At 52.3% G+C, this 23,682-nt stretch overlaps 5 protein-coding genes across 5 annotated transcripts; 2 read left to right on the plus strand and 3 right to left on the minus strand.

Moving 5' to 3' along the window:
- Nucleotides 1-1,452: 1,452 nt before the first annotated feature.
- PG997_012618 (uncharacterized protein) lies at nt 1,453-2,187 on the minus strand (the record flags this gene model as incomplete). The annotated part of the gene is made up of 1 exon (XM_066816932.1): nt 1,453-2,187. One exon carries the CDS (start codon nt 2,185-2,187, stop codon nt 1,453-1,455), a length of 735 nt encoding a protein of 244 aa, XP_066662624.1.
- A 3,474-nt stretch (nt 2,188-5,661) lies between these two features.
- Nucleotides 5,662-6,048, plus strand: PG997_012619 (riboflavine-aldehyde-forming enzyme; the record flags this gene model as incomplete). The annotated part of the gene is made up of 1 exon (XM_066816933.1): nt 5,662-6,048. The coding sequence occupies one exon, from the start codon at nt 5,662-5,664 to the stop codon at nt 6,046-6,048; it is 387 nt and encodes a 128-aa protein (XP_066662625.1).
- A 1,012-nt stretch (nt 6,049-7,060) lies between these two features.
- On the minus strand, nt 7,061-8,296 carry PG997_012620 (uncharacterized protein; the record flags this gene model as incomplete). Its single annotated transcript, XM_066816934.1, has 1 exon — nt 7,061-8,296. One exon carries the CDS (start codon nt 8,294-8,296, stop codon nt 7,061-7,063), a length of 1,236 nt encoding a protein of 411 aa, XP_066662626.1.
- An 857-nt stretch (nt 8,297-9,153) lies between these two features.
- On the minus strand, nt 9,154-11,733 carry PG997_012621 (serine/threonine-protein kinase SRPK; the record flags this gene model as incomplete). The annotated part of the gene is made up of 5 exons (XM_066816935.1): nt 9,154-10,198; nt 10,309-10,583; nt 10,708-10,758; nt 10,933-11,408; nt 11,694-11,733. 5 exons carry the CDS (start codon nt 11,731-11,733, stop codon nt 9,154-9,156), a joined length of 1,887 nt encoding a protein of 628 aa, XP_066662627.1.
- A 7,317-nt stretch (nt 11,734-19,050) lies between these two features.
- On the plus strand, nt 19,051-20,579 carry PG997_012622 (GWT1-domain-containing protein; the record flags this gene model as incomplete). Its single annotated transcript, XM_066816936.1, has 2 exons — nt 19,051-19,802; nt 19,892-20,579. The coding sequence occupies 2 exons, from the start codon at nt 19,051-19,053 to the stop codon at nt 20,577-20,579; spliced, it is 1,440 nt and encodes a 479-aa protein (XP_066662628.1).
- Nucleotides 20,580-23,682: the final 3,103 nt, after the last annotated feature.

Raw genomic sequence — 23,682 nt, forward strand, 5'->3', positions numbered from 1 at the left:
ACAGTCACGATCACAATCACGGTCACAAATGAAATAATACAAGCCAGTAAAGAGGAGAAAAGAGTCTCATTTAAAGAAGAAAAAAAGTATCTGAAAAAAGCAAAAAAAACAGAAGTTGAGAAGACCAAGCAAAACGCTGAGAGAATAGCAGTTTTTTTTTGGTCGAACTCATATGGGCTTTTGACCATGGACTCCACCAGAAGACTTTGATGATGATTCTTGGTCCCTGGAGGAGTGGTGATTGTAGATTGCCGGTCAAAAGTCGATTCACCGTCTGAGTGGCTTTGATTTGAGAACCCCGTCGCCGGCTGCCCCCACGATCCGCAGGTTAACCGGTACACGTTGAACTCGGAGAGAGAGAGAGAGAGAGAGAGAACCTGAGAACCCCGTCGCTGGCTGCCCCCACGATACGCAGGTTAACCAGTACACGGTGAACTCCAGAAGACACAAGTTGGTTGTTGAGAACCTCGTCACCGGCTGCCCCCGCGATCCGCAGGTTAACCGGTACACGTGGATTGTTTGATTTGTCGCTCCTTGGAAAACGCCCTTGAATGCCTTGCGTGTCTGCTATCGTATCAACAGGCCACGCCTTAGAAGTCATCGGTGATTGTTTTGGTAACGCCTAGTCTCCGGATGTATTATGGGATGAGAGTCTGTTTTTTAATTCAGAAACCAGAGCCCTTTTCACCAGTAGACTGCCACACAAATTCTTATACCCTAGGCCAATACTGACCGTGGCCGGCAGAGTCCGCCCCTTCACGCGACTTTCTGAAGGATCAGGATTGGACTCCCCACCACGGAGCTGCAGCGTGAGACGTCGGGCTCCGAGTCGTGACCTGGGTCGACGTTAGGTCCCAGAAGTTGTTTTGTTGATGATCATCTAAGGGTTGTCGGCATTCAAAAAGCGAGTTCCGTGCCCTGGTGCGCCAGCGTCTTGTTGCATTTCAACGGACCAGAGCAGAGCATTGTGAGATTGATTGGTTGTTCGGAGTGTTCACAGGTGAGAGAAGTAGAGAGAGAGAAAGGAAGAGATGTGAAGGTGTCTTGTGTCTTCTGTTGGTTGGTTCGAGAGAGAGGTAGAGAGGAGAAGGTGAGAGTGAGAGAGTGAGAGAGTGAGAGGAGAGATGATTGTGTTGTAGAGAGAGTACCCACGTCGACGGTGAATCGACTTAAATTGAACCCGAGTTCTTTTGTAGAGCTGTAAAAGAACAAGTTGGGTGAGTTTAGAGTCGTCCCAGGACGAAGCGGTGGCTGATAAATGAAGCAGCGTTTGGAATAGACTAGACCAGGTACAAACAAGATTGATGTGAATTGAAAGTACGCTGGTTGTCGTCCCGCTGGATCAAGTATCGTGTGTTGGCCACCAGTGGTGTGAAAAACCAAAACATAAAAACCCCCTGTGGGAGGAAAAAAATTGGAAAACACCACAAGACAAGCAAGAGACCGAGGCGTTCATTGACGCTGGCTGCGGTTCTTGTTGCCGTTGGATCGTCGACGGGAGGACTTATTGTTGTGATTGTGATTGTGATTGTTGCCTCCACGTCGAGTCTCCGATCTGGAGTCGTTGTTGTCTTGAGCTCCAGAATCCTTGGTGATCTTGTGATTGCCAAGGTATCCAACGGCACGACCGTGAGATTGGTTGGAAGTGCCGTTGGAACCACCGTTGTTGGATCTGGTGGTGTTACCCTTGCCCTGACGCTGGTTATTGCGTTGATTGCCACGGTTGTTCCGCTTGCGGGCGAGTCGGGCCTTGTTGTTGTTGTTGTAGTTGTTCTGGTCATCATGGTTGATAGACCATTCGTCAATGTCCATAGCTTCGGGCAGTCTGGGGGCTGCGAGCTCGAAGTCATAGATGACGGGCTTGACATTCTCGAAAGGATTGTAAGGCTTGGCCACTACCTTGGAGTCCAAGAAAGGATTGACCTTGGCAGTGGTGGGAGTGGAAGGGAGATCAGGTGTGACGATAGTCAGAGCCTGGGTCTCCTCCCACTCCATTTCGTCGTTCAGAGAAGGTGAACGCCGGGCGAGGTTTGCCAAATGAAGTTCCTCGTAAGCATCTTGAGGGTCATTGATGCTGATTCCGGTCAATTCGTTGGTGAGGAAAGGAATACACCGATCCGCAGCAGCAACAGCCACTCCTTGCATGCCCATAGTAAGGGACTCAATGTTTGTAGAAGAGAAAGACATCTTGTGAATGATGTAGAGAGTAAGAGTGTGTGTAGAGAGTAAGAGTGTGTATGAAGAGTATAGTGTGTAGAGAATAGTAAGTGAATAGCTGAGTGCTTGAAGTTTGGATATAGCTCTGTAGAATGTATCTGATCTGATGAAAGACAAGGGAGAATAGAAAAACAATTCCAGATCTGGGAGAAGTTCTCCTTATATAGTAATTGAAAAATAAGGTTTCATTTCCAATTCCGGGCAGGCAGAAACAGCGGAATATCTAGAGTTGCTGGAACGGTCATGATCGTTGTGTTTACTTTGGCCCGAGACTGGTACAGGATGGCAATTTTCACAATAGTCCGGGTCGAAAGGGGGCCCGAGGAGGCTGCCTAATGATAAGGGGGCCGAAGCTTGGTTGACAGAGAAATATCTTGCTTCACGAGCCCAGGACAGTCACGCGTGAGGCAGCAGCTGGATAAATTTCTCGTATAGCAAGGGATTGTATCAAATATTAGAGAATTGGAAGTGGCCCAGAGAGTAGGACTACTGTTGTGTTGGCTAATACTGAAGCACCCGACTAAACAGCTACGCAGGCATATATCCCAGTCGCTACAAATAAAGATCAATATCGAGGAATTCGACGATACTACAAACAATTCAACACCCAGTCCTTGCCCAAATATATCGTCGGGCCACCAGGCAGGTCGAAGTGGTGTTGGGATCTGTACGAGAGACTGCAAACAACGTTGGTGGCTTTGTGGAGCCGCATTATAGTCACAGCAAACTTTACCGCTCAAAACCGTTGCAACTCAAAACTCTCCGCGGGTCCAGCCTCGGGTCGGGTCGTCGACGCCCTCCGCAGCTTGATTAATTATTGGTGAGACTTGACTGTCTTCCACGAGGAATGGGGCTCGCTATTTCGCTCTTGTGTCGGGCAAGTTGGCGTATCTATTCGAACAGCCGATCCAGTATTTCGGGTTGGTCCTTTGTCCAGTTATTCTAGTCCCTAGCAGAGAGCAGATCTCTCTTCTTCGAGGGATGGCCCGATGACTGAGAAAAGTCAATACACATCTTCCCAGCCCATTCAGGGGGAAATAGGGGGGTCGGTGCCTTCAGAAAACTTTACTACAGACTCTTGACTTGAATGAGTAATATCAACCAAAACAGCCAAGGCAGCAGCATTGAGCAGCAGCCCTGGTGTCCAGTAGCGTAGAGGGGGAATGGGACGACGCGAAGGGTTGCCTCTGGATTCGGCAGTGTCGGATTGTTGGCAAAATGTTGGATTGGCTCTATTATCGACCGTGACCTGATATGTGGCATCAGGTAGCTGTTATGGTGGCTTAGATGACGACCCGACAGACTGGCTGCTTCTTTGTTCCACAAACGACTCTGTATATATCCCAGTAATCCACAGAGTGTCCACGTTCGGGGTGGTTGCGAGCCTTGACTGTAGGGAGGATCCGGTAGTTCTGCAGTTGATTTGTAAGCTGGGCCGAGCTGGATTGTTGCTGGTCAGAGTCGGGATTAGTGTTCGATCGATTGGAAAAGGGGGCACGTCGTCATAGACATTCGTCTACGTTGGGAGCCCGCCAGCTGGGTGTTGGCGTTCTCGTTGTTGAATCTTGACTTACAAACATGGCTGCAGAAGTATGCATGCTCTCCCGGAACAGGGATCGGTGCCTTTGGTCAACCCCGCACTATGCCGCCGAACTGGATGCATGCGTGTATGGTGCATTTAGGTGCGACGGTGAGTATACGAGATTCCGAGAGATGGGCGAATGGTAGGTCGCTGCCAGAGCCGTGTGCGGTGTTGGTAGCCGTATGAATCGTCTATATTTCCGTAGCACAAGCAAGGGAAGCCACCATTGTAGGCCAAGACGCTGCTTTCGAAAGTTGATAGGGCAGAAATGCAAATGAGCCATCGCCGGCGCAAGGCCATACGGTAAGTCTAGCCGTAGCCGGGGCATGATCGACAGGGACGTTTTGAATAAGGACAGAGACAAGAAAGGCCGGGCTTCGAAGCGGGAGACGTTCCGACGGCAGGTGGCCGAAGTTCATTTTGGCTAGTTGCGTGGACTGTCGGCTAGTACTGCAGGCAGGCCTTGGTGCCGTGTGTTTCGTCTCGATTGTCATCTGATGTTGTTCAATGTTCCGAGGCGCTAATAGGATCTTGGCAAGGATCATGTAGATCTGCAGGCCCAGTCGTGTGGGGAAGAGAAGGGCCTCGAACCTCGAACCTCGAACTGCTGGCCCGCGGTTTTGACAAGCCGCATACATCGATCCGAACTGCAGGTCCGTCCTCTCTTTTCCCCAAGAGTCTAAGACAGCCTGTCTACTACTAGCCTGCCTAATGTACATGCCTACTGTACCTACTACTACTTAGTTCAACGGGTTTTTTTTCCGGCTGGCCTTTCATCTGAATCAATGGCGTCTTCATTGCTTCAAGTTGAATATCATCGCACGTGTACTGGTGGTCTCGCGCAGCAACGAGTCTCGTGGTTAGGCCGGAATGGCAACCAACTGAAGGGCCAGTCAGCACACGTCAAGGCCGGGTATCTGCACAAGTAACCACTACGGGCAGTTTTCAATTGATTAGGCTCCCATACGCCCATGTTATACAGCGTACCCTGACAGCCGAATTGACTTTTGCTGATCTTTAGTGATCTGCCTTAGCCTCAGGGCACCCGGGAGTCGTCAACAATCCCAGCTTCTACCCAGGCCATGCTAGCGGGTCTCTAAGTAGGTAGTGCTCGGCTCCAATGCTCCAACGTCCCCCCAACGGTTAACCCCACTGCAGAAACCCCATCGCTGACCAGGCCTTGGAGGTACGTTTCTGGGCCCAGATCAATGCATCATCCTTCAGAGACTGGAGAGACCACCAAGTAAAGTGCCCTCCTGTAGGTCTGTAGGGCGCCGTTACACGGCAAGTTCATCTGGCTACCTGATTCGAAGCAGGGGTTTCCACCCCAACTAAACAAGCCCAGTAGGGCCGAGTCGTGCCTGGTTGCACGACTTGACTCGCAAACCAACCCGCAAAACTGGACCAACCGACTAAAGAGTATTGTTTGGTAGAGACTGTTTCGCAGGAAGCCGACATCGTGCCCTGCACTTCCTTTGTCCGCCGCCTTCGACAATGCATCCTTGGCTTCGCCCTTGTCCCTTGCTCCGGTCTGTTTGGCGTCGGCAAAGGATCGAGGGAAGTCGACGCGAGGAGAGGACAGCACCATCGTCCAGAGCTCGCAAGTATATAATCCCCCCTTTCCTCCCGCCTACTGTCGATCCCAGGCTTCATCCAACATCTTCAAACCCAACCACCACATTCTTTCAAGACCAGGCGTCTTATACAATTCGTTTCAGACACTAGCTGTCCCACTCACTCGAACACACTCACTTCTCATACTCAAACGAACTATTAGTTCTATCTCTCTCTCTCTTAAGACGCTTCATCAACGTCTACCAGACATTCCATACAAGTCCACTACCACCACCACTACCATCATCATGTCTTCTTTCACCAACTTCATCATGACCACCCTCTGCGCGGCCGGCCTCGCGGCAGCCTTGCCCATGAACGCCCCCGCCGCCGTCGTGGCGCCCCGCGGTAGCTCGGGCGACATGACCTACTACAACCCAGGCCTGGGCAGCTGCGGCCTCACCAACGCGGACGGCGACGCCGTCGTGGCCCTGTCGCCGTCCCAGTATGCCGAGCACCCGGACGCTTGCGGCAAGAAAATTGTCATCAACTACGGTGGCAAGACGGCCACGGCCACCGTCGTGGACAAGTGCCCCGGGTGCAACACGGACTCCATCGACGTCTCTCCTTCTGTTTTCCAGTCGCTGGAGTCCCTCGACGCTGGTCGTGTCCAGGTCAGCTGGTCTTTCGAGTAAGGTGCGGTCTTCAGTTGCCTGGTCAGCGTGATGCGCTGCTTTCACTTCTTTCGGGGGACCTGGGGTTCCTCCGCGTCACTTTCTCTCTTCCCAGGTTTGCCAACGAGATTTTTTTTTGGCTGGGGCTTTAGGGATACTGGAGCATAGGTTGTACAGCGGAGCATGGGAGAAGGCAGCTGGCAGAGACGCTTAGCTACTTGTTAACTAAACGAAGCACGTTACGAATAAATGAATCAAAATGATACACCTTTCTCAGTTGACAGTGACTTCAGTTTCGAATGAGAATAATCCTTGTTTCAACATGAGAGACTGGGATGCTACCCCAAGATAATGGAAATACATAACTAGATTGGTGAAAAGTAAGCAGAGGGTCTGAATCCCAACAGCTTGATCGAATGGGTCAACCGAAAGCTAGGATGCGTAAGTATTTCGTGTGTGGTATTCGATCAAGGCCTCTCAATGGACGACTACCCAATGGCCACGGGTCAGTACAACCCTGACCTGGCATATGCTGCAAGGGAAATTTGGCATGGCAAGACGGCATGGTCGGGTCGAAACTGGAGCTTTAGATTGGCTTTCAGGCCCCTGCCAGGACAAGAAAGGGGTATTGCTGCATCGTACAACATACAAGCAGGCAATCGTTAGTCGAATGCAACTTTTCTGAAAAGCCAGTCAAAAGATATGCTCAAGGAGACAAGAAATGATATTTGGTTTGGTATTTTACTAATATCGTAGACCTACGAACATAAAGCCAACGATCGAGTCGGCCATACACATCATTCACCAAACCAGCCAGCCCAGTGTAGTAACATTATAAAATAGACATTGGCGAGCATATGAACCACATAGTGTAAATTTATCCTGCATCCATCCGTCCTTAATTCACTAACGACCATCCAGATGATCTCGTTAAGCAACTCTCTCCCGAATGACCTACCCCTTTCCTCGAGACCGGGAAAAAAGAATCGAGCAAGTCAAGAGTCCAATGTCATATTGTAGCATGGTCCTCCCATTAGTACCCAACCAAGGAAAACGAATCGCGGTTCCCGTCCGCGACCTTGTACCGGCTATCCAGCGTCGTGTGCGCTGCACCGACGACGTACCAGCACTTGCCCGAGCCTGAGCCCGAGCCCGTGCCCACGGGGCGGTCGAACGAGACGCCCAGGCAGTCGCGGGCGCCGCCCACGCCCCCGCCCGTCGTGGAGGAGGAGGAGGCGTGCGTGGCGCACGTGTGCAGGCACTCGGTGTACGAGGCGGCGGTCGTCGCCTGCACGTCGCGGTGGGTGCGGTACGAGAAGCCGCACTGGACGGTGTACTGGTGGATAAGGGCACGGCGGATGGCGTCGGGGTCGACGCCTGGGGGCAGCTTTGGGTCCGGTGCTTGGTTGTTGTTGGTCGCCTCGCCAGCGGGGATCTTGTTGCCGCTGGCGCCATTCCCATTCCCATTCCCAGTGTTACCGTCACCATTGCCCTTATTGTTTACGACGCTGTTACCGCCGGTTATTCTACCGAGTACGCCACTGGGCGTTCCAGTAATGCCACCAAGGACCGCACGGCGGCGTTTGCTACCCATGACGCTCTTTAGGATGGCGCCGACGTCGAGATCGGCGTTAATGTTGATAAGACCGAGGACGTGCAAGCGATTTTCAATGTCGTGGCGACTGATGGTGCTTATCTTCGTGTCATCGACGATGACGGTGCTCTGGTTGCAGAAGGGCGGAAGAGGGGACGGGGGTTGCTGGGGATGGAGACGGCCGCTGGCGACAGCCACGGGCTGGTTACTGGAGATGATGCTCTTGGCCGGATGGGGCCGGGAGCTGGGACCAGGGTACCAAGGGTCAGGTTGGTAAGCATGGCCCGGGTTATGGGGAGTAGGCCGGCGAATAGGCTCTAGGGGGACGCCGACGGAAGGTCGTGGTTCAATGGGCCGTGAATAAGGCGGCGGCGGTGGTGGTGGAGAGAGCAAATGTCCCGTTGGGTAAGGACGAATACGAGGTGGGGGTACGGGCGAGGGCACAGAACTCGTTGGATGAAGACGGACTCGAGGCGGCGGTCCGGGCGAGGGGAGCGAGGGCGCGATGTGAATATAATCCGGGAAGACCTCGACGTGGTACTGCTCCTGGACCTTGATGTTGATGTTGAAGCACTGGGCAAGATTGATGGCCGCGGCGATGTCGACGACGCAGCTGCCCGTGTTGGGTATGTACTGGACGCCGAGACTGGGTAGGATCTGGGGCACGTTCGTCATGATGATAATTGATGCATGTATATCAGTGGTTGATTAGCATCGCTTGTGTGGTGTTTGAGAAGAACGAATGGTATTAGGCTTCAAACCTAAACAGATCAAGTGAGAGTGAATCTCGGTAGAAGAGGTAGAAAACGAGTGAAAGGGACTTGGGCCAGCTTATGAGTGTATATATTACTATGAACATTGAAGAACTGTGCTTGAGGGTGTTGAGCCTGATGTGATATTGGCCTATATTGCGGGAGATTCGATGCGCTCGCTAACGATGACCGCAATGGTAAACACGTCCAGGGATAGGGACTCACTATTGTTAATGTGAAGCTATCGTTTTCGTGATACAATACCGCTGCCCTCCCTGCCAAGGAAGGGGTTGTTGTTCCTGGTTCGTGGCGCATCTATCTCGGCCATGATCTGCAAGACTTCCAGCCACTTCCAGCGCCATAGACAGCTTGGAAGGCATACATGGTGTGTGACCTGAGATTTGAAGAGGTAGTTTCAGTCCGGAATGAAAGCTGGGCCAATGGAGAGACCCTCAAGGGCACTCGGAACGTCAAGCCACCGCTTAATTTGCATTGAAGGTTGATGTCAATTCCAGAACGCCGTGCCTATGTGTAAAGTGTACGAGACCATGAATAGTGCCGTGTGTCAAAACCAATAGGCGCCAATCCCTCGTTTGATCGCTGTCATGTCCTCATCCTTATGTGCGAACCGTCCTGCTCAACAACCACTTCTGCATGTGACAGCAAGCCCAAAATGACCTGAAAAAATGTACGTTTACGCCAAACCACAGAGTCCGCTCATTCAATCAATACCACACAAGACATCTATCCCCATCCTGAGAAAAATTATAAAGGAGCCCCTTACAGGCCGCCACCAACTCTAGTGGTGGGCTTGCCAGCACGACGTCCAAGTAATGTAGCCCCGTCAAGGCTTAGTTCGAAAGCACCCTTTTGCTTGTGGCTGGCTCGAACTTGCTGTCGAGCCGCGTTCGCCACTGTCGCGCTGTGTTGGCCGTAACCCTTGCCTTCTTTTTCGACGCGCTCCCGTTCGCGGCCACGATCTTGGCCCTTACCCAAGTTCGTGTCGCGCATGCGCTGCTCGAGTTGCGACGAACCGTCCGCCTTGTGTACATACTCAGGATCAGACTTATCACCGTCGTCGGATTCTTCGTTGAGGTTGGCCAGTCGGGATGGAGCAGCACCCTTGATACCAATCTGCTTCCGACGCTTCGCTTCTTCCTCTTGACGGTGCACGGAGTATCCGACGTCGAAGATCTCTCGCAGATTAACAGCACCTGGCGAGCGGAAGTCCATACGCTTTCCGCCGTCGACGAAGCGGGCAGCGTCGAAAGCTTGGAGGTTGTCACCGGTGTTCTTCTTCTCTTCGCGTGGTGTCGGGCCTGATCCGCGGACCCATGGGTGTGCCAAAAACTCCGTAATAGTATATCGCTTCTCGGGATCGACACAGAGCAGATGGGAGATAAGGTCCTGAGCGGACTTCGAAATATCATCCCACCACGGGGAGAGGAACGTGAATTGACCCTTGGCAACCTTCTCGGTGAGGACTTCGATACTCTCGTCGTAAAACGGCGGGAAGCCACAGAGCAATGTGTACAGCACACAGCCTAACGCCCACATATCGACCGATTTCGAGTAGCGTTCGTCCTTTACGATTTCGGGGGCAGTATACCCGACAGTACCGCAAGGCGTCATTGTCTGGTTGTCCCACACAATCTTCGACAGACCGAAATCGGCGATCTTGATGCGGCCAATGCCGCCGGCACCGACGCCCGGGATGAACTCGCCCTCATCGACCTTGTCCTCATCACCTGGCTGCTTTGGCTTCGGAACCTTTGCCGGGACAAAGGGAGTAGCTTCGAACAGAATGTTTTCAGGTTTGATATCGCTGCAAGTAGAATCAGCATAGGTGTCCCAGAGACCATGACGTCATCGTTCGCTAGCCACCACAAGGACCAAATAGCAACGCTATCGAGGCCGGTGAGCCGCAAGACTTACCGATGGACGACTCCGCGCTCTTCGTGCAGATATTCGAGAGCATTGGCAACCTGGGTAATAACGTGTCTGGACAGGTCCTCGCTGAAGTACGTAAGACGAACGATTTGGTGGAACAGCTCGCCACCAGGTGCCAGCTCAAGGATGATGTAGTAGTATTGCCGGGATTCAGAGAAATCAATCAATTTGATGATATTGGGGTGATCAAGCTGTCGCATGATCTGTACTTCCTTAAGAATATTTGCGCGCTGGTTGATGTTAGTTGCAACTGCAATGATCTGAATATGGGGATTGCATAGGCCCAGAGGGACGATCCAACCAACGCGACATAGAAAGGAAACCAAGGAAGACGGTGCTGAGCATGATGTGACGGTCTGACAAAAGAAAAGAAATTTCTCGCACCTCTGCAGCCTTTGGCACCTTCTTGAAATCCGGATGTAAATGGTTGTTGCCCTATCGAGACACCATGGTTGGTAAAGGAGACGGCGGGATGGGAAAGCTCCTCGGCCAGTTTTGACAGACAAAAGAAAACGGGCAGCGCAGGAAAAGGGGACAGATAGACGAGCAAGCGTCGACCAAGGAAAGTTAAGCGGTCGATGGCAGAGCTCAACCAGTAGCCTCACTCACCTGCATGCTGTTCATTTCGAATTTGCGGACGACCTTGATGGCACACTCTCCAGCGTCGCCTGTCAAGTCTTTCGCGCGGTAGACATTGCTGAAGGCGCCGTCGCCCATCTTCTCGAGAAGCTGCCATCGCTCCAGACCGGGATACTTGGGGAACTTGCCGCGGGTCTCATTCTCCTCCTGGACCAGCTTGGCGACATGTTGCTCGTGGCCACTTTTCGACCTGCCTCCCTCGACCGTCTTCTCTGCAGCATGGGCCGCAACATCGTTAGCCTGGGCAACGCGGTTCTGCGGGCCCGCGCCAGGCTGAACGCTGTAGGCATCCGGTATAGGCTGAGGCATCTGGCCGTTCTGGTGACCAGCTCCAGCGGGTTCTGTTATGTGTGCCATGGCCTTTTGTGGTGGTGGAGCTTGTTGTGGTGAATGCTCATGTTGCTTTCGCTGTTGCGTGTCGTCGTTGTTTGCCCTGGCCTGCTTGCCTATTTGGGGGAAAAGAAAAAGATGATGTCAGTGGGCGCACAATGGGAAGAAAGAGTGGACAGACAGTACGTCTGGAACATGTACCCTAGGGAGATGACACGAGCTACGTCGACATGAGACCCCAGGAAAAGAACCAGAGAAAGGGATAGTTCAGGCCGATCGCCATCGGGGTTCTGCCGCATTGGCACTCGAGCCCCCCTTCCACTCTGAAGAAAACACGGGAAAATAGAGGCCGGGGTGGGAGGGAGATTGAATAATCAAAATTGGGATGGGCTGCAGCTTACCATGACGGATAAAATTCTTGAGCTGCTGGATTGTGGACATTTTGACGACGTCACCGAGAAGAGCGGCTTCCAACCTTTTTCTTCGCTTTGCCTTTGCGTGAGGTGCAAGCCTCAAGGAGATGAATAACAGTCCGCTCCGACGCTCGCCAAAGTTTCGGGTTTGGGAGGAGCAAACTGGGCGAAAAACAATAATGTCTCTCAGGAATGGCAGGTACTCTCTGGCAAACCCACTCTAGCGTGAGGGTAAATGTCGACGGGGAAGAAGAAACACAAAACAAAGGGACGTCGCGGGTAGCTGCTGCGTGTCGGCAGGTATCTTTTGTTTCGGGTTGATTTTGATTTTGATTTGGCGTTGAGTTGCTCTTGGAAAGGAAACGAGTCGGAACTACTGTACCGTCGAAATTTGGGTTGGGCGAAGTCTGGTGGTTCTGATGGGGAAGCGGCCTTTTGATCAAAGCAGTCCAGCGAGTGCGGAAAAAACGTCTAGTTGGTTATGACGCAGGTGCTGAGCGGGCTGTGTGTGAGGAAGGTGGCGGCAAGTCGCTAAGCAAGCAGTCGGGGGACTGACTGGGACAAACGGGATTGTTGTGGGAACCAGCAAGTTGCGTTGCGTTGTTGCTTTGTCACTTTTATTCGCAAGTGCGCTCTTCTTTGCTCTTCCTGTGTCTGTCTCTTACTCCTGCCTGCCTGTCTGTTTCTCTCTTTTCTTTCAACTGCGTGTCTCTTTTCGCGGGTCGGGGTTTAGGTGGGAAATCAGATCTCTGGGATATGATGTATGTATGCGACAAGTCAGATTTGAGGAAATCCGAAGAGAGGTGAAGGTAGTTGTGTCGTCTATGCCCGAAATGAAGAGGAAAAAGAATTATTCATGGCTCAAACAGGATATGCCAGGAAAGCTTTAAAGTGGATTGCCGGCGACCCGTGCTAAGGTTCAAGCAAGCTTAGAGCAGAGGGCAGAGGTAAGGCCAAAAACCAGGCGCCCAGAGGTGACGATGGTGGTTCAGACTGCACAACAAATCCAGTTCACTGCCAGGCGTGCAGGAGATGCCAAATGCCCTGGAACTGGCTGGAACTGGGATTGGGAACAGGACTGGAACCGGAGACTTGGTAGACTGGACTGGATTGGACTGGACGGGCTGGGGCCAGACATTGACTGGAGGGGTCAAGGCCAGGTCGGGTAGAGACTAAGTACCGATGGGTACCTGTAGCCGAAAATGTAGCCGCGAGCGATGATGTCGTTGCTACCTACCTACAGTACCTCCTACTTCGATCAGGCCGAGGAGGTGTCTGTGTCTGGGCTGGGAACAGACGCTACGAATGGTACCCGGCGGGAAAGAAAATAAGTACGTCGATGTCGAAAGTGTATCAGATATGCAGATGCAGCCGGGAAACCAAGGACTGATTTCCGGTTGATGATGATGACGATGATGATGATGACAAACACACAAGTTGTGAATCCATGCAATTAATTCCAAACAAAAAGCGACGCGTGCGGAATGGCGCTAGCGCTGGCTGGCGTAGGCTGGCGTCTGGTCAGACTGTGGAAATACATTCGTACCTGGGATGCCTGAACTGCCCGCAGCTGAATACATCAATGTGCAGTGAGTGTGCTTTGTGCTGTGGCATACCTGCAGAATGAGCGACGGCCGGGTTGTCCTAGCCGCCCAGCATACACTGCTGGCTGGCTGGCTGGCATCAATCAAAGGACGAAAGGTCAGAGGGGACCTCAGGTCTGCTGCTACATCTTGGTCTCCAGTGGTCTCCATCGCGTACAGCAGGGATGGGGGATATCGACCATGTACCCTACAAGTACCTACCCTGGCTATGTCACTCACCAGCTCTGTTGCGCCCCAACTCAAATGTTGTAATCCAGATTGAAATTGGGCCAGGCAATGCGGGTCCGGCCGATTGCGGGTACTACTTCTGCTACGACTTACAAGGAAGGCCATGAGAAGTTGAGTTACAACAAGAGGTAGCAGGCGCCCGAAACAATGTTCGATTGCTTCATCCGCTTACTCATCACGGAAGCTTGCAAAGTCGCAATGAACCGTTACACACTTATCGCGCAGGGGAGACCGTGAGACGAACGCCCTTTGCTCTCATGGCTTGGCGGCCGGGCGCGTTGCAGATTCGATGTAACTCTCATCATGTATACTGGACAATACTGCATGCTGCTGGCATGTGCTGGAGCTTTCGACACCACGGTCAACATGGATGCAGTAGATTGCGTCGAATCGGCACCTTCATGATATCTACATGATCTTTGCCAAGATCAACATGGAGCTGAACGCACCAGTAGTAGTCGTGAATACTACCGTGAATGGAAAATGGGAGACGCAGACGGACCCGAAGCTACCAATCTGGCCAGAGGGCACCAATACCAGCACCAGCACCAGCACCAGCACCAACTACGTTGTGTACACGACTCACACATGATATTCGAGTGTACACACACCAAATCTTCGATTACTGCCTCTGGCAGTACCCAAGGTGTACGTACTTACTGTACCTAGTATATAGCGGTACAGGCCTGCCAGACGCCCAGCATTCGCGGCATCAACAACCTACAGACAAAGACAACTAAAGGTTTCCACGGCAAGACATTGCCTCCGCCTGCAGAGCATCGTCTGCTGGCCAGCCCTCCACGGCTAAGATAGCCCAAGTGTCTTTGTTCTCAACGACCGTGCTGCCACTGCGCGGATGCAGGTGTCAATCAATAAGCACATTCCAAAGAAAGCCATGCCATCATCCCAGTGGCCGCATGGGCAATCCCAGACTCTGTTTGGGCCTTGATTGCTTAGCGAGGGACCGGCATGACGTAGAGACGAGCGTCATTTCCAGGGATGCCTCCGCACTGATGATAGCCCAGATCGGTGGCTAAGTGGGCAGAGTGATCACTGGACGTCCTACCATTGGCCACGCCGGCAAAACAATTCCTGATGCGTCAAGCCACCCCTGGCCATGGACGTCAACAGCTCGCAGCCCTGGCTCAACCCTATCGTCATCTCGCTTCTTGTTTTCTTCTTGTTCCCGTCCCCTTCTCCCCCATTTCCCTTTCCAGAGTCGGCAGAATTGCATCTTCTTCTCTGCTCTAGTCATTTACGCATTTGTTCATAAAGGACTCTAAAGAAACTCCAGGTAGGTTAGATAAGGATCATCGCCGCCTGCTCCCGTCTGCCCGCCCCGCTCTGCCGCCCAACTCACTCCGCGTTTCACTTGATATCCCTGGAGCATCTGCTAGTATCCCATGTCACGTAGTAGGCACCCTCGATGCAATCGCCTGTATGGCTGGCTGTGATACCGGCTTGAAGCATAGAGTCCAGCCTACCGAGCAAGGGGCATCTTCGTCAGTCGACACGTACATATATGAATGCCGATAAGTCTGTGATATTGTTGCGAGTAGTCGAGCGTGTGTTCTGAGCTGTTGCATGTATACACCTCTACGGGTTGGGCATATGCAAACCCCGCTGCCTCGCCCTATGCCAGTGTGTACGCCATGACGAAGGCGCCGTCATCAAGCTATCTCCCTCTAACACGGCCAGACGGTTGTACAGTAGCAGTACTGCGAGTAGTCCCAGCACGTCAACGCAACCAATCCGCTGTCAAGACCGCCATTGCATCCCTAAGCATGCCGATCTTTGACGAACTGACTCTATACATTGTCCTATCTTTCTACTCTTGCGCCAATGATCTATTCACCCACAAAACGGTCATGATGAACTTCGCGACGTTTGGATGGCAGCACATTAACTGCGGCGGGCCATCGCTAGAATATTGCGCGAGCCCAAATGTCGGAGCGAAGTCTCCGCCGGGAAAAGGATGCACGTTGGCTAGAAATTATTCCCGACTGCACGTCTCTGAACCCGGATGGCTTTGTAAGCGGTAATTCCCAGAGTCGGGAGAGTATCGCACCATGTCGTCGAGCTTGCAGCTCTTTTCCTGCGGACCTGTGGGGGCTCATGCTGTCCTGCTGGCTACATTAAGTACTTAACTGATCAAAGAGGGTCCGGACTCATGGTTGGAATTGCTTTTCCCATTTCTCATCGCACTGATGCTTCATGGTATCGGTAGGCAGCCAAGTACAGAAGTAGGTCCAATCGTACTAGAGGCATCGTGCCCTCCCGATACCGATACTACCTACCCCACCAAAGAAGGCCCAAGAACGCCCGTGCTTCAATCAAGGCAATCGCCCAACTGACTCAAGCGGCATATTGCGATTGATATTGAAAGAAATTGCTATATCAGACCTCTTCTCACCTCCATTCAACACGGGCATTCTAGCTGCTGCCTTGCGATACCCTCGAGTTTGGCAATTTTGATAGCACGCCGTCCAACTCGGCATCAGGCTCTTACAAACCCTTGCTTACGTCACACCAATTGGATCTCTGTTCGGCGGGCTCTTCGGCTTAAAATGGCCCCCCCGCACTTGCTGGATGGCAAATGGATGGACATTACTGCGCAGCACACCGCCAAAATCGCTTTCCGCAAAGACGAGCACCGAAAATCCCCGAAATTCATGCCAGAAAGACGATACGCTGTCGACCACCTTTGAAAGAAAGAGAGCACGGGCTTTATCTCCTTTTGGGCCACCTTCGCTCGTGACATTTTCAGATCTAACTGGGTCTCTCTCTGGGTCTTTCCGTGTCCCCATTAGCCGCCGTCTGCCCGATCCCAGTAAGTCGCGCCCAAGGATGGAGAAGAAGACTTGCAAGTGACTTTTGCAGCACGTCCCGGGCCACACACCTACGCAAATCCACGCAGCACGTACAACTTATCCAGGCTTGACCGCCTTATCTCAGGCTGCCTCGTCGTCGAACCGTTGGAAAGTTCACCCGACTCACTTCTCAGGGTTGCTTCCACGCCACGTTTCTGTTCAATGGTGCTCGTGATATTATTAGCTAGTCCTGTCTCGACCCCTCCCCCCTCTTATTAGTCGGACACACCGTGTATGCAGCATGCATGGTGGGATGATATGCCTTGGCTTGTCGGAGTTAACCATTACCTAACGGATAATCGTCGCAATGCCGCGACTACAGGGCATTGGTAAGGCGCGGAATGCCGAGAGCCCAACTCCATTCGATCACGCCCAATGAGATATGCATATAGGTAACATCGCTCTCGATGTGGTCAAAAGCCAGATCTGATGCCAACAAAAAAATCAGGGTTCGTCCGAGCTTCGGCGTGGTGCAGCTCACCCAGGGCTGCACCCATTCATCCATGCTATGTAGGATCTGGTGGCGTGATCGCATATAGAGAACCACGACCATGTTACCACTCGCATGGGACTCCACGCTGTCTGTCGGTAGCCACAAGTGACATACAGACAGCCAAGCCAGTCAGTGTATGGGAAAAGAATAAGATTGGTCATTGGTTGGAGTGGCCGGCAAAAGTAAATGCTGAGAAGGAGATCTCAACAGTTGTAATGTAGGTCCGCCTGGGGCTCGAACCCAGAATCTCCTGATTATCAATGATCGTAGTCAGACGCCTTACCATTGGGCCAACGGACCTGTTTTGCTTGTGAAAGATCTCGCGTTATAGCAACCTATGATTGGAAAATGTGTCTAGCACATGCCTAGGGGGGCATGAAGCGAGAATGGATATTGTTTTCTTGGTGGGTGACGAAGTTCTGGTATGCCAGATGATGAAGTTTTTCGACGGGCTTTAGGTCAAAGAGGGACCAACCTGGTCGTGGCGGTGGAAGTGGAGTATCAGTGAGAGACAGGGATATGTCAAGTTCGTCGTATGGAACTAGGTTCACTAGAGATTGACAGGTTGGCGAGGCTGTCGCCACCATGCCAGTATCTACACATGCAGCAGCAAATGAGGATAGGCTGTGATTAATGGCGAGGAGGCCTCGAGTTTCACAGAGACTTGGTGGTGAAAAGATGGAATGTTCAAAGTAGTTGGCCTTTTGACACAATTTTCAAGTACCTTCCCATCTAACTGACTTACCATGGGTAATACCACCACGTATTTGCATATGGGCCTGACTATACTTAGCTGACTTCGGTGTCCCGATGCTGAACAAACATTACTAAGTACATATCAGGAGTAGAAAGAGGTCTGTTCATTGATCAGGAATCAAAGTGAACAATAGGGCCTATCTTGAGAGGAATGAACTCGGTAAACATTAGGCTATAGGTTGAGCAGGGGGCACGCTTAATGGGGTTCATTTTGAACTAGATAAAGAGGAATATGTCTATTTCTAATATCATATGTTATAAGAAGTATACCAACTGTAAGGTGATATCATAAAAGATAACGGCAGGATACAAGCCGGTATGACAATGAGCCTGCAGACGAGTGGCCGCGTCTATATAACAAGTCTTGAGATTTGGGATTTCATGGATGGTTTGCTTTGATATGTGTTCAATGTGTGTGTGTGTGTGTGTTCTTCATCTTCTTTTAACAATGGTAGCAACTGGAATGGATAACCATATCGACCTGATGTCTACCGAAATTTAGTGTTAGGCAGCAGCAGATGCGACCCCGGGGCTGGTGAAGCAAAACAGAGACTTCCAACAGTGAGTAGCTAGTTGACATGGGAAAGCACTAAGATGCAAAAAGATACAGGATATGGCAAATCTCCAGGCTTGCGGGTTTCTTACCAGATTTTGCTAATAGCACATGGGCAGGGCATTGTACCTGAGCTTTCTATCTACAAACAGGATCGCCACATATGCGCTCAGAACGCGCTCAGAGTACTGGCTATGTGTTGGTACTGAGCTTCTGACTAGGTGTATCACGAGTTTTATAAATCCGTTTAAGATGGGACGTTGCCGTATTAACGTATTAACGGTGGGCGCGTGTATATCAGGTAGCTCGTCAAAGGCCCGGTGTAGGGCAGTCTAACTCAGTTCAGCTGCTACAGTGATCAACCCGAAATTGGTTGCGAAACCACCAAAGAGCCGGCCAGTATCTTCGTGTTTGTGTATCAAAGCAAGTCTCTTGTGCCTCTGTCTCGAATCGCAGAGCCTCATTGCACGTCAATCGGGGAGATGAGATCGTGGGTCGTGGGTCGTTGCGATCCGGCGCCTCGGCACCCCACCGACGCTTCTATTCGCATACCTTGATTGGCTGGAACTGCATCTGGCGTTCTCCACACGACCTTTGGCTTCCAATTTCGCATCGACACGTCGATTGAATTGAACTGGGATTGAAGCCGGAACTTTTTGGACAATCTGTCATCGCAACGTATCGCAACACGTTGCCTTTACTGCCACCAAAACGTTGACGAAATGTCTATAGTTGGGTGACTGGTGTCCGAACTTGCTCTTCCTGACCATCGTTATTCTTCCTTCTTCCATTCCAGCTCGTTCGTCGAGGTCGTACGCGATTGACTCGCCTAGTCGACAAGATGGCTAGCAACCCATCCAACTCAACAAGCTACAAGCAGCTGAAGGAGGACTTCGTGTCGAACCTCTCCGGCGGCGAAGCTTCCGAGGTGAACTACGTGACCGCCGTCAGCTTTGTGGCGATACTGCTCTGGTCCGTTCTGCAGACCCGACAATCGTTCTTCAAATCCTATGGCCCGCTGGCCCTCCTCGTCGATTTCCTGCTCAGCGTATGCGCCTTCCTGCTCGCCATCACCATATACGCCGACAAGCCCTTCTTACTGTCCGGCCTGCTGATAGCACCCGCGATCCTGATCTACGCCTTGCCGACCAACATCGCAGCTCCCAAGAGGAAGCCGAAGCTGCCGCCGAATGCGCAATCCAAGAACAAGAATGCGAAAGATGCGGGAGTAGCGTCGGGACGGGGCGAACTGAGCGTGCTCTCGGTCAAACCCTTTCTCACACACTACCGCGGCTCTTTGATGATCATGACCTGCCTGGCCATTCTTGCGGTGGACTTCCGTCTCTTCCCGCGGCGCTTCGCCAAGGTTGAGACATGGGGCACTTCCCTGATGGACGGTGGCGTCGGGAGCTTCGTCTTCTCCGCCGGCGTTGTCGGCGCAAGACCACTGCTGAAGGAGCGCGCCACAGGACGTACCACTCCCTTGGCCCGGCGACTCCTGGACTCGATGCGCCATTCTCTGCCCTTGCTGGTCCTGGGTGTTATCCGGTTGCTCAGTGTCAAGGGCTTGGATTATGCCGAACACGTGTCGGAGTACGGCGTGCACTGGAACTTTTTTTCACGCTCGGGTTTCTCCCGCCCTTTGTGGCCCTATTCCAAAGCGTCCTCAACTTCGTACCAAGTTACGCGGCCCTTTCTGTCTTGCTGGGGGTCATTTACCAAATGGTACTCGAAAGTACTGATCTAAAGGCCTATATCCTACTCGCCCCTCGAACAGATCTGCTGTCGAAGAACCGCGAGGGTATATGTAGTTTCATCGGGTACCTGGCCATTTTCCTTGCTGGCCAGGACGCAGGCATGTACATGCTGCCCCGCAAGATCAGCGCAAGCAGGGCCTCGACCCCCGGCGCACAGAGGAACTCCTTGCTGCTGCGAATGACGGTCTGGACCGGCGTTTGGGCGGCGCTGTACTATTTCGTGACCAACCCCGTCCGCGGCGCCGGCCTCGACGTCTCGCGCCGCCTGGCCAACCTGCCGTACATCCTCTGGGTCGCCGCCACCAACAACGTCACGATTCTCGCGTACTACGCCATCGACGCCTTCTGCTTCCCCGCCTTCTACAACGCCAACGACGCGCGGACAGAGCGCGAGGCCTACCTGACGGCCACGAGCCGTGTCCTGCGAGCGTACAACCGCAACGGACTGGCCGTGTTTCTCGTAGCGAATCTGCTGACGGGACTGGTCAACTTGACCGTGCCGACGCTGCACGTTGGGCCGGTAGCCACGATGGGAATCCTCCTGGGATATGCGGCTACGGTTACCGGTATCGCCTTGGGCTTGGACTGGCTGGATGTCAGTATCAAGTTATAAACACGGACATATTACCAATTCAGTTATCACTTAAATTCAATACGACTACATTTATCCTGTTGCTCGGTGCTCCAAGCACGAGTTTCACTAAAATCAGAACTTATCTACTCATTCTTGAGTGTTAATATCACGCTGACTCTACCTCGACGTGATGCCGATAGGTACGATGCCAGGCTGGGATACCAAAACCTGCGAACTGCAAAATTGGCAGGCGATATTCCCCACAGACTCTTTACTGGCGTGCTTTTCACTTGATAAATCGTGCCTTCCAGAATGCATGTGCGTCCAGCGATATCTTGCAGACCGCCTGTGATGAAGGAGCCACCGCCAGGTGCGCTGTCTCAATGGAGTCTTGATGCTTCACGCGAGCAGATGGCGAAGAAGTTGTCGCGATAGCCGCCGCGATGGATCAGTTTCCACTTTGGCGTTTGGCGTTGCCTTCATCCACCGGGCTCTGGCTCTTACCCATCCAAGAATCTCAAGAGCGTCTACTAACCGGGAAGCGATGCTTGCTCAGACCCAATAGCCTACTTCACAGGCCCAAGGCATCTCGCAAACCGACTAAACAGTTACACATGTACGTTACAGAAACAGGGCCCTTCTGCTACCCTGCCAACTTACGTGTCCGCATCCTTCTCAAAAATTCCGCGATTGGCTGATAACGAACGGAATACGTAGAAAAAGCAAAAAAAAACAAAAAAACAAAAAACAACAACAACAACAGAAAATGCTGCATGCGGGCAAGCTGCATGCATAGGTACTAATACATACATGTATATATATGTATGTCTAGGGAGCTTGGGTGGGCCAGGGACAGATGCGCACGATCGGCTCTCACTCATCCACATCTGGCTGGATAAGCGCAATTACACCAGGTTAGGAAATAAGTGTAATTTTTTGTGAGACAATTGGCAAGGCAAGGTGGAAAAAGAGATGGCAGCACATGTAGTTGCAAGCTGCACCCGCCCCAGCCGGGGGCGTCCGCACCGGGGGCAAGCTGAACGTACCATGCTTTCTTCTAGGCTTGCGCTGAAGAAACAGCTTTTTCCCCCATGGGAAAGGGTGGTCAGCGCTGCTAAGACCCGCGCAGAAGAGGTATATGTAAGGTATGTATGCAAAGTAGATGGTGTAGGACGGTGGCAGGGGGTCAACTGGATTAGACGGCGATAGGACAGAAAGGACTAGCAATGTTGTCAGCATTGATTGGTACGAAAATAGACATTTGCTCATCAGTAACAGTACGTGTAGGGCATTAGTAGGAATGCAAGGGGTAAAGCATGGACGAGGACGGATACGAAAGCGATTGCTTGACTTTCCTGACCGATGCATGCCGAGCAAGTGAAAGAAAGCCACGCGAGAGGAGAAAGCAAAACAATCCCCGTTCCCGTCTACCGATTCAGCTTCGCGCGTGCATAAAGGGGGCCTCAAGCGGACAGTGGGCAGAAAGAACACGCGAGCTTCTAGATGCATGTGGACGGCGGTACTGTGTGTGGTGGTTACATCACTTCCTCCTCACGTTGAGAGTTTGTTTGGGACGGCATGAACTTCATGCTGGATGAGGGATGGGGAACCTTGGAGAACATGGCCCCGAAGCGCCCCGGCATCAAGCGCCGTGTGCCCGTCAAGCCAGTTAGTGTTGCGCTGCGCTGCGGTTGCGGCTGCGGGCATTGAAAGGAAGAAACCCCACCCGGCGATCTCGCGACCAACCCATCCAACCTTGTAAAAATCCAAGCTGGCTAGGGGGTTTAGTTGATTAATTGTTCCTGGCTTGCTGGGTACAGCCTAGCTCCCCTGGAGATGGAGAGGCGGCGGGAAATTCAAAAGAGGCTCCTCCCAGCGCAATTTGTTTGTTCTCGAAGTTCGGCTCGGTGGAACCACATGTTTCATGCAAGGATGGACCTGCAGAATTAAGGATTGCCGGGGTTGGGGTGGGGGTGATGTTGGTGATGCCATGAACAGGCTGGAGACTTTTAGGCCTCGGGAGCCCAGGAAGGCAGTGGTAGCAGTCCCTAGCCGCCGGCGCGTCGAGTGTCGTTCATGCCGAAGCGCAAAGGCCATCGAAGATCTATCTATCTGTAATGTTCCCATCAGTCCTGCTCGCCTACTAGGGCAGAGAGATCGGCCAAAAAGCTCGCTGTCCTAGGGCAGGGCCTGACGTCGGAAGGACAAAACTCGGCTCTAGAAGTTTTCTGGTGGTTTGGAAGCGAAGGGCTGAAGGGCTCATCCCGGATCCCGAAAATGGAGGCCCCGTCAGACGTTCATCTCCGGCGTCAATGCAAATTGGGGGGGATGACGATGGATAGGGAGGAAGGATGCACCATCACGCCGTGAAATGTCATGAACAGCTGACGAAGCAACTGCTTGAAAGCCGTGACATGACACGGAAAAAGTTGGTCATTCCAAGGCAGTAAAAACGAAGTTTTCCTGATCGGATGGTCATGGCTGTTTCCCTCTCCTTGCTTCTTTTGCCATGCTTGGGGCTGGCTGGCTGGCTGGCGTCGCTCGTTATGCCGTCCCGAGTGTTTAGACTCGTCCACGTGGTGTAGGGGTAATCGGCAGCCTCCAAGTTGACAGTAACATATCAGCTGCAATATATGCCTACTTCACATTGTAGCCAACCAGCATATCGCCCGTTGTAGGAGGCGAAACAGCGAAGCTCTGGCCGGCCGTATAAGATATAAAGTTGACGATGCTGGTGTGTATACAAGTCGCAATATCGGAACGTGGAGGTCGGCCAATACGCAGAGGATGAATATCGCTTCAATGTCTCAAAGGGGGGACGCGTCAAATCCGTCAACAACGACCGTGCGGCACTTGAAGCAGCCGTGATGACATAAGCTGACATGACAGGCATAGGGCCTCGAGACATTGGATGAGGGACACATCATGTCCCCAATGCCTGCACCCTGAACGGGCAAAGGATACCGGCCTTGCTTCTGGGGCTCCCTCTCATCAGCAAGAAGAAGCCACTCTTCTGTGTTTTTTCTTTCTTTCTTCGAGTTATTATTGTAAGTGGTTCAAAAACTCCAGTCAGCAATTCAAACAAAATGACGGCGGTTGCCAGACCCCAGCCACTTTGCCTCGGCGTCTCCAGAAACGCCAA

This window comes from Apiospora hydei (genome assembly GCF_038363865.1).
Source record: "Apiospora hydei strain CBS 114990 chromosome Unknown utg000009l_segment0_segment0, whole genome shotgun sequence".
NCBI classification, from domain to species: Eukaryota; Fungi; Ascomycota; class Sordariomycetes; order Amphisphaeriales; family Apiosporaceae; genus Apiospora; species Apiospora hydei.